At 40.3% G+C, this 9663-nt stretch overlaps 2 protein-coding genes across 2 annotated transcripts; one reads left to right on the forward strand and one right to left on the reverse strand.

The window, feature by feature from the left end:
- Positions 1-684: 684 nt before the first annotated feature.
- Positions 685-5638, forward strand: tex9 (testis expressed 9). The gene is made up of 12 exons (XM_030099094.1): positions 685-729; positions 1548-1678; positions 2071-2134; positions 2261-2337; positions 2583-2619; positions 2716-2789; positions 3118-3266; positions 3365-3456; positions 3690-3863; positions 3961-4095; positions 4834-4968; positions 5041-5638. The coding sequence occupies exons 1-12, from the start codon at positions 688-690 to the stop codon at positions 5116-5118; spliced, it is 1188 nt and encodes a 395-aa protein (XP_029954954.1). The 5' UTR covers positions 685-687; the 3' UTR covers positions 5119-5638.
- mns1 (meiosis-specific nuclear structural 1) lies at positions 4178-9243 on the reverse strand. The gene is made up of 10 exons (XM_030099081.1): positions 9104-9243; positions 8818-9024; positions 7895-8022; positions 7711-7813; positions 7272-7501; positions 6887-7103; positions 6551-6658; positions 5981-6238; positions 5506-5616; positions 4178-5414 (listed from the first exon to the last, which is right to left on the reverse strand). The coding sequence occupies exons 1-10, from the start codon at positions 9104-9106 to the stop codon at positions 5340-5342; spliced, it is 1440 nt and encodes a 479-aa protein (XP_029954941.1). The 5' UTR covers positions 9107-9243; the 3' UTR covers positions 4178-5339.
- Between the last annotated feature and the right edge of the window lie 420 nt (positions 9244-9663).

Raw genomic sequence — 9663 nt, forward strand, 5'->3', positions numbered from 1 at the left:
CATAGATTCCCCTCGGCTGTGCTCACAGCCATTAGTGCAGGTTGATTTCACATATCGCTGCTTTGCATAGATAGCACAGAGGGTTTGATTGGATTTCACAATGTGACATGACTATATTACAACTGGCGCTTTGTAAATTGAATGAAATTGGCTGCACAGTGGTGTGGTATCATTTTCAGGGAGCACAGTAATGTATTAGTTAAAACACTGCAGCATGAAGTTTAGTTCATGCTGTTTCAGTGCGTGGAGTTTGCATGATTTCCCTGTGCTTGAGTGGGCTTTTCCTTCCAAGTAAAAAAAAAAAAAAATAATTCAAAAACTTCAGGAGCTTTGGTGCTGGAAGTATAGTTGCCTCAACTTGCCTGCCTCCCTGGTTAATAAGAAAAACCTGGTTTAGAAGCGCGACAGGTATGTGTTTGGTGAGCTTCTGCTGCTTGGCCCTGACAGAAAACAAAAGAAGTCAACAGTCACACAAAAAGATGAGTTTCGAAACAAATGCGTTTCAGTTTGTAGAAAAATGTTGCTATTTTAAGAAGAAAAAAAGAGCCATAAAGGTAAAGCATTCTTTACTGTCTTCTTACATATTCGAAAAGCCAGTTTTAGAATGTCCTCACTGCGTTTCCGTACCCTCACAAAGGCACGTGAGTCTGTTGCTAGGCAACCCCCATCGCGTTTCCTCACTCAACAATGGCTGACAGAAGTTTGGAGAAGAAGTCCGTCGTTTTTCAGGTGTGTATAATGTTTTATTTCACGTTGAGAGGCTGAACAAACGACTTTAACACTCGTCGAGAGGACTAGAGCCGCTAATCAATGTTTCAAATTCATGAAGCTGATCTACTTTATTAACAAATCGAACTTGCTAACTGTGCGTCCTACAGTCCGGTCGTGCAGTCAAGCAGGGAAGACTCACAGTTTCCAGTTATCACATCGAATTACTGCGCTGGATGATTGTGTTTCAAATGATCGACTTCAAAGTCTTGTCTCTAAAAACTCACATGGTCTTGTGGCTAAATAATTGTCAGAACATGAAACATCCAGACCCCTGAGGTCTGCTCAGTGTTCCAAGAGTCAGAAGCAAACTGACTGTGACAAAATTGACAAAATAAGTGTAAATAAATACACCTTTGGAGCAAACTTCCTGAACCCCTGAGAACTGCTGACACACTCACTTCTCTGAAAACTCTGTTCGTTGCTCAGGGTTTCACTAACCTGGAGGTTTACTTATTTTATTGCCTTTATCGTAAAAAAAAAGCTTTTAGTGTATTGGTTAGTGCCCTCGAATTACAGTGAGATGAAATATGCTTTTTTTAGTTTGATTATCAGATTAAGATATCTTATCGCTTAGTTTTATTGTATTCCTTTAATTTCTTGCAAAACACTGAGTTGCCTTGTGTCTGAGTGGTGCTTCAGAAATAAACCGTGAGTAGTTGAAGATTTTATTTGCAGTAAAAGTTAAACTCAGAAAGTGGCACTGAGTTGTCAGTTAATGAGAAAATACCCACTTGAGAACCAAGTATTGAAAAACCGCCTCTCCTCCTCATGTTTAGAAGAAACGTCCAGTGTCTACCAGCAAGGCTGAGAAGTCCAAGAAGGTTGAATTCAGACAGAGGGCTAAATCTGCCTCTTGTCCAGCAAAGACACTCACAGATGATCTTCTGGCCAAGGAAGAACAATATAAGTAAGACTGTTATTGGTTTATTTTAATAAAATTATATCTATTTCCCTTGTCTGTGCACCAAGTTAACAGTTTCGACTAATTTTCCATGAAAATTCTGTTTCAGTAAATGTGTTATTGGATCATTCATTCAAACCTGGAGAGACACAGTGTACATTTATGTTTTATGATATATGTCATAATGTCATAATTCACAATGCATGAATGTCTTTCTTTATATTTGTGCCACATAACAGCGTTCTAATACACCAGAACTTTAGAACTGCTTTTACGATATATTTGACTCTTGTGGGCAGTGAATATTGGAAGTTGTCCTCATTTTTCATCTTCAGCAATACAAAAGCAATACATCTCCTGAAGTTAATTTTATTTTTTTTTATTATTTTTTTTATTAGACTCCTGAATGCAGAGATAGAAGCCAAAACAGCAGATCTAGTGAGACAGACAGAGCAGCTGATGGTAAGTACATTGTTTGCATGCTTGCATTGAGTTATTGATAATTGTGTTCAAGTGAGTTTATCAGACAGGATGTCACTTTCAAAACTGATAACTCAAAAGCACTTCTGTGTTTTCGATGGCTTTTAGAGAGAACAGAATGAAGCTCTGTCAAAGCCCAATTCCAACTTCCTTCTCACTGACAACGAGGACGACAACAGTTTAAGGTGGAAAAAGAAAATCTCTGAATCTATAACTCACCTCACTGCTTCTAGTGCTTCATACAGTGCCTCATCAAGGCGTTGCAATAGTCTTTGTTGTAGAATAATCTAGCTTCTGTGCTACTAGGTACATTCAGAAAGGTATTGTTAATTAAGTGAACACAAAAAAATATTTAGATAAAGAAATTTTAAGTGAAAATCTTCACTTACCTTGCTGTTTTATGTTTTTTTTTTTTTCTTTTCACCACAAGGTTTTCAAAACCTCAACTGGAGCCAGCTGGCCTGAAGGTATTCACTGTCTGCATCTCACAACCACAAAGATATTCTGTGGAACTGACAGCAGTTTAAAACTGTATTATATAATACTGTGTTTTCATCTCTCAGGTGGTCACTAAGAAAAGGACCCCAGCCTCACTGCAAAATAAACAACAAAGAAAAGAGCTTCACAATGAAACAACGTAAGTTTCATGTGTGTTTGTGAGTCAAGGACTGAGTGAAATTGATCGATAGATTGATTGATTGATAGATACTTTATTAATCCCCACTTGGGGAAATTCAGGGTCATGCAGTAGCAACACATAAAACAGGAGAATAATAATAAATAGCATTAAAAACAACAGATAAAAAAAAAAAAAAGAATCCCGTGTATAAACCCCAGCACATTAATGTTACATTAGCAGTGCTCATTATAAAATCGAATGGCAGCAGGAATGAATGAAATAATTAGCAGTTAGGATTCTTTGGAGGCTGCTGAAGGTTTTCATCCTGTTTTTTGCTTGTTTTCAGAGCCTCTAAGGAGTCTCACCTCAATGAGCCGGCTCAGGATTCTTTCTTGGCGAAAGCAATTCAGAGCATGGAGGAAAAGATGGGCGAAGCTGTCGCACCTGAAAATATTGTGGATGAATTGTGTGATGCTGGAGACGCTGTAGGACCAGGTGAGGCTGATATAGCTTTAAAAACAAGTAGGTCTTATGAATGATAATCTCTTACTTGTGTTTTTTTTTGTTTCTCGTTTTTCTTATTCTCTGTTAAGGCATTGCAGATGCTCAAATCCGAGTTTTAAAGGCAAAATTAAGGATAATGCAGGAAGAAGTGGATCACCTGTCCTGTGAATATTACAAGAAGGTATTGTTACATTACATGAAGAATTATTAAAGAGAGAAATACTCTTTCTTTAAGGCTCTGTATTCTTCTTTCTAAGGCTGAGTTTGATGTGACCAGATCAGCATAAAGACACGTGTACTGTTGGAGTAAAATGAAAATGATCATCATGTTTCTGTTCTTCACTGATACACCAGAGCTTAAAACTAAAGGTATCATTAATTACTTTAACCTGTATGTCCTTTCTGATGTTGTAGGAAGATGAAAACATGAAGCTGTGTGCAAAAGTGAAGGAGCTGGAGGAGGATCGAGCCCGCCTGCTGAAGTCCTCAAACATCCAGCAAACGCAGATAGAGAAGCACAGAGCTTCAGCTGAGGAGTCTGCCAGGAAGAGCGACGGTCTCCAGCTGGAAGTGTCGGGGCTGCGCAAAGTCCGTAACAGCTGAAGCACAGACTGAGAGCATGTCTCATATCTGATGTGTAAAGACTGACAGAATCTCATCGGATTATTGGCTGTGCTCTGTGCAGGAAATAGAAAACCTGAATCGAAGCCACAGACAAGCAGCAGCTGTCCACAGCACCGTGGAGGTCCGCCTGAACAGAGCTCTGGAGGAGGTGGAGAGGCTGAAGGCTCAACTCCACAAGATCAGACTGACCAACAAGGTAAAAAAACACACACAGTGACCAATGGCTTAATGTTCGGCTGAAGGTTTATTTACATTTGTTTTATTATTGGCTTTATGTTATTTGTAAGATACTCAAGCCTGATTGGTTATCGGTGTTTCTCAGTTTTTGATCTTTGATATTTATTAAACTCTTCCTCTCAACTGAACCAACATACCAAAATGTTTTTTTCTTGAGTCGTTCAGGTGAAATATTTCATCAGTACAAAGTGCTTGACTTAATCACAGAGTCCTGCATCAAGAGTAAATATTATTTGATAGTTTGGTTGTTAATCCGTGATCGATTGTAATCTCTCTTTCACGCTGAGAAAATGTTACGAAGGTGCAGTAAGACACTTCAGTTCCTGAGGATTTCTAGAAAATGTTCAAAGCAAAAGAAACATGGTTTGCACTTTTGGGGAAAAGAAAAAAATATTCAGTCTTTATTTAAATACACCATTGAATTCCTCCACATGAGGGGGCATAACAGCAAAATTCTGAGTGCTTTCTGAACAAATTCACCTGTTTCAGTCTCCTGTAAGATCAAAAATATTTAATAACATTTTATGTGCAGCAGGTGAATTTTAGTCTCATAGGAAGCTAAAACATATTTGTGCAAAAAATGGAAAAAGACACAATTGTTGACAGCGATAGTTTAACCAGATCTGATCTGAAACATTGAGCAAACGAGGGAAGACTCGGATCATCTTTTACACGACTCTTTCAAATTGTTTCAAAGGAAAAGATCAGCGAGGAACATCAGGGTAGAGAAAACCTGGAGGCCGAAAACAAAATGCTGAAAAAACAGAAAGGAGAACTCATCGTGGGATTCAAGAAACAGCTCAAGCTGATCGACATTCTCAAAAGACAGAAGGTAAGCGTCTCCACAGCGACCCGATTAATCTGACTGGAACTGGAAACCCGAACAGAGTCTCTGTGTGTGCAGATGCATTTGGAAGCTGCGAAGCTGCTGTCCTTCACAGAAGAAGAGTTCCTGAGAGCTTTGGACTGGGGAAAGTCATAAACACACACATATTCAACATTTTATGATTTTCTCTTATGAAAGAAAACAGTCTTCACACTTTCTGAATCACAGTTCAAATTAAAAAGAAAAAACAACTTGAAACCACATTGTAGAGTCCCTAAACTGCAACACATTCACAGTGACCTTAAAGTGCCCTCTGGTGGTGAAACTGAAGGAGAACCGTGTAGTCTCAGCTGCTCCAGCCATCTTCACTGAAGATATCAGAGGTTTAAACTGTTAAAGTTTTCACTTAGATCTTCATCATCATCTTCCTGTTCTCTTCTCTGGAGCACATCCTGAGAACAGACAAATCAATGACACCTTTGTTATGTCTACATCTGATTTGTGACGTGCAGAACGATTTCTGACCCACAAAATCCCTCAAACCTTTTGAAAGTGGTCGAGGAGTTGTAGACGTCGCTGCTTCTCCTCTTCGATTATCTGTCTGCGCAGCGCCTCCCTCTCCTGCTCAATCGCTCTTTCTTTAGCTTCCAACTCCTTCAAGAGAAAAAGCAAAATACATTTTTAGAGATTAAAAAAAAAAAGTGTTTTAGAGAGAATTTTGAATAAACATTCAGTCTGTGGTGAAATTATTGTGTTATGTTTTGTTTTTTTTTTTTGGGGGGGGGGGTTCTGTTTCAGTCTTTTTATTCCTGTTTTAGTCGTGTGTTATAGTTTAATCTTTTTTTATATCCAGCACTTTTTTTCAGCCATGGTTGTGTGAAAGCACTTTATAAATAAAAATGTTCATAAATAATTTAGGTAATGGTCTAAGTTGCTCACATTGTTTTGTTTTTTTTTTTACTTGCTAAGTGTAAATATTCATCTGCAGATTAATATACACACACGGTGTGGTTCGTACCATGTCCAGCTCACGCTGGCGCCGTCTGTCCTCCAGCAGTTTCTCCACAGCCAGCTTGTGTTCGAGCTGCTTCAGGCGTCGCTTGCGGTCGTTCATCTGCTCGATGCGGTCGTCCTCCGCAAACTTAGCCATCATCGTTTTCCTGAAGGCCTCCTCCTCCTCCCTCTCCGCCTGCCTGCGCATCTCTTTGAAAGCCAGCTGCTCCTGGATGGTTTTCTGCATCATCAGCCTCTGTCTGGCTTTATTCTCCATCTCCTCCTGTAGGGCGAAACATTTCTAACTTTTAAAATCATTCAGGTGGAAATACTGTCCAAAGGTCCAGGCTTAGAGGTTTTGTGAATGACAGCAGGGAACGTTGTCTTTATAAAGAGTGAAAGTTTGCAAATTTGGATCCAAACTCACTGGACGATGATTATCAGGTAATTCTGACAGTAAATAAAATTCAAACGTAAGCAGGGAATGGATAAAATATAAGTTGTGATGCATTTGCAGTGGTATCAACAGTCTTCTCTCTTGACGTTACAGCTGTAAAATGTCATTTTGAAGAAGTAAGACAGTGATGACTCCTACGATATCGCGCTGTCTGTTGGCCTCTTCTTGTTCTTCCAGATAGAGCTCCTCACGGATCCGCTCCATCTCCTCCCGCTGCTGCCTGTCTTTTTCAATCTGCTCGGCCACCTGCAACACAGAGATGTTTATTTTGTCACTCGTTCCAACCATAGGCACAGTGGTTTGTAAAAGGATTCATATTGCTTCAGCTTTTCCACATTTGATCACATTACAGCTACAAATGTAAATGTATCGTATTACAATTTAATGTGATAGAACAATACATGTCCAAGCTCAAGGAGTATAAATACTTTTTGGATTGGCTTTATGAAAAAAAAAAAAAAAAAAAAAAACAACCTTTTTATAGAGCTGTTCCTTCACATCATCCTTCTCTTTCGTCTTTGTCACTTCCTGCTCCTTTATCAGCTGTTTCTGCTTTGCGAACTCCATGATGCGTTTGTTCTCGGCCTCCAGCTTCTCTTGCTCCATGCGTCTCGCCTCGGCCTTCTGCCTTTGGAATTCCTCAATGCTCTGCTGTGTGGCTCTGACTTTCTCCAGCTTCAGCTCTCTCTCTCTGACGGGAAAACAGGAGTTCTCTCTGAACCCGTTATACTGCACCATGTCAACACAGAATCCAGGTGTGAGAGGATTCTGTGTTTCAGACTCACACACAGATATATAACAAGTTCTGACTTCAGTCAGACAATGCCATTGGATGAACTGAGTTTTCATGCTGACTCACTTCCGATCCTCCTCATAAACTTTCCTGACGATCTCGTCCACCATGAGCTTCTCGGTGAGGTACTCCTCGTACGCCTCTTGTCTTTTTCGCTCCCTCTCCATCATCTGCTGCTCCAGCTCTCTCTGGTACTGCACCACCTCCTGGTGATGTTTCTGCTCCAGCTTCTGCTGCTCACATTCTGCCCGCTCCCATTCACTCCTCATCTGGCGGGTAAATTCGGCCTCCTCACGCTAATGTCACAAAAGATGCAACCAAGAAAATACTGTTTTCAATTCTGCACATTAATAGTTCAGTCTGTAGGAATAAGAAAGATACAACCTCTGTCCCCATTATGTCTGAGAGGAATAAAAAGATTTTAAATCCGTATTTAGACAAAGTATACTATGTACTTGAAGTACAACACAACATAAAACATTGACTGAATCAACAATGCACATACCATGGTTTCCAACCTCATAGCTTCCATCTCTGCGATCTGTGCAGCTACTTCTCTATGGGCATATACACTCTTTAGTCTGGAATCCAACTCCCGGAGCTCCACACTGTAAAGCATAGATTGTCAATTACTTGAGAGAAGAAGATGGAGAATAGAATATTCAGTCATTCCTGAGGCGAGTGAGTACCTGTTTTCTATAATGTGCTGCCTCATCTTCTCCTCTCTTTGCTTCTCATTTGTGATTCGAGCCAACTCTTTAGCGATTCTCTCCTCTTGTTCCAGCTGTCTCTGCCTGTTTAATCTCTCCTCCTCTGTCTGCAAGTTCAGTTGAATTTTGATTATTTGCACCAACTGATAAAAGGACACTAAAAGACAGACTTTCCTGATTAATACCAAAAATAGAGATACAAAAAAAAGCAACAACAGACGGGACATTATCACTTAAAGACAACAAATAACAGATTGCAGTTCAAAATAACAGTAATATTGTAAGATTGGTGCATCTAACATGTTTGTTTTGTTGTAAGCAGCCACAATATGAAAAGTAGGTTTATATGAGTACTAAAAAATGACTTAACAGTAGCCTTCCTCATTGTTTGGACAGTAAATCTTATTTTTGCAGATCAAAATCAATTAATCTGCATGTCAGCTTTGAAACAAGAGAAATGTACTTCAAGGAATTTCACAAACACTCTAAGAAAAACTGAATAAAAGATATATGTATAGAAGCATTTGCATGTCAGTATGTATGTCCACAAATTCCAATACAAGTACAGAAACTGAGATTAAAAAGTTGCAGAAAGAAAAAAAAGAGAGATTATAAACAGTCCTCATAGCTACTTAGCCAGTTTGAATAACTGGAGATCAATGTTTACAACTTTGTTGAACAGAACACTAAACTGCTGTACCTCATCAGGCAGGATGATGTCTGCATCAATGAATTCATCAGGCTCTAAAGTGTTAACCAGAACTGTGATGAGAAAACAGAGAACCTATATAGTCTTTGTGAATCGATGGGGGAACAGAGGAGGCCCGACAGGTCTTTTTTGCATTCCACCTGTGAGCAGATCATGACAGCTGATGAGACGAACTGTGTGAATAGCACGAGACCTGGAGCTGAGCGCTCTCGCGCTCCCTCTGCTGGAGCTCCTCCTGCATCTGTCGGAGGAGCCTCTTCCTCTCGAAGCGCTCCTCGTCCTTCTGTCCGGCCTGGATCTGTCTCTCCTTGTCCAGACGCCTGGTCTCCTGTTCCCTGTGCTGCTCCTGGTTCTGGCGCTGGATCAGCCTCTGCTGGTGGGTCCGCATCCAGTGGCCGCTCTGTCCGAGAAGCGAGAACAGACCGTGAAGCAGAAGCCGCTAGCAGCCAGCTAACGGACAGAGCACGAGGAGGATTTACCATGTCTGCGCTGTTTGTCGGCTCCCGCCTCCTTCACTCTGTCCCTGCGCAGCTGTCCTGCACGTTAAACTCACTCGATGAACAGATTTGAAGTTGATTACGTGACGCCGTAGTTAACCCCAAGAGGTTCTTCCTCCTCTCGCGCGCTTGTTTGGCATGTTGTTGTCCTGGAAACGACGCAGATCAGTCGTTTCAGCCAATCAGAATGAGTGTAGAAAATGACGTCAGATCCGCGAAACTTGAACAAACTACTTGCTTGAACATGCAAAAGTTTTTGGAGCCATTTCTCATCATTTTATCATCTAACGAAGTAAAAGAAGTATCTTTCAGACTATAGTAAAAGTTGTCTGACGACGTGTTGTGGATTTTTTGTGAACACACCGAAACAGTTACTTATTTTTCTCTGTCCTCACATCATTTCTGTTATTTTCATCTGTTGTAAATTATCAATCAATTTCAATTTATATTGGAAACAAGTTTTGTTTGGCCTGAACCGGTGTAACAACAAAAATTCAGTGGTGCACTGACCCAAACTCCACATTCATAAAAGCTAATTTAGA

Source organism: Salarias fasciatus, chromosome 1 (assembly GCF_902148845.1).
Source record: "Salarias fasciatus chromosome 1, fSalaFa1.1, whole genome shotgun sequence".
Classification (NCBI taxonomy): domain Eukaryota; kingdom Metazoa; phylum Chordata; class Actinopteri; order Blenniiformes; family Blenniidae; genus Salarias; species Salarias fasciatus.

Coding starts and splice junctions, on each gene's coding strand:
- tex9 (XM_030099094.1), top strand. CDS start 688: ATGGCTGACAGAAGTTTGGAGAAGAAGTCCGTCGTTTTTCAG. Junction 1,679..2,070: donor GCCAAGGAAGAACAATATAA/GTAAGACTGTTA, acceptor TTTTTTTATTAG/ACTCCTGAATGCAGAGATAG. Junction 4,096..4,833: donor AGATCAGACTGACCAACAAG/GTAAAAAAACAC, acceptor ATTGTTTCAAAG/GAAAAGATCAGCGAGGAACA.
- mns1 (XM_030099081.1), bottom strand. Junction 8,023..8,817: donor GCGAGAGCGCTCAGCTCCAG/GTCTCGTGCTAT, acceptor CTGAACTTGCAG/ACAGAGGAGGAGAGATTAAA. Junction 7,104..7,271: donor GTTTATGAGGAGGATCGGAA/GTGAGTCAGCAT, acceptor TTTTCCCGTCAG/AGAGAGAGAGCTGAAGCTGG.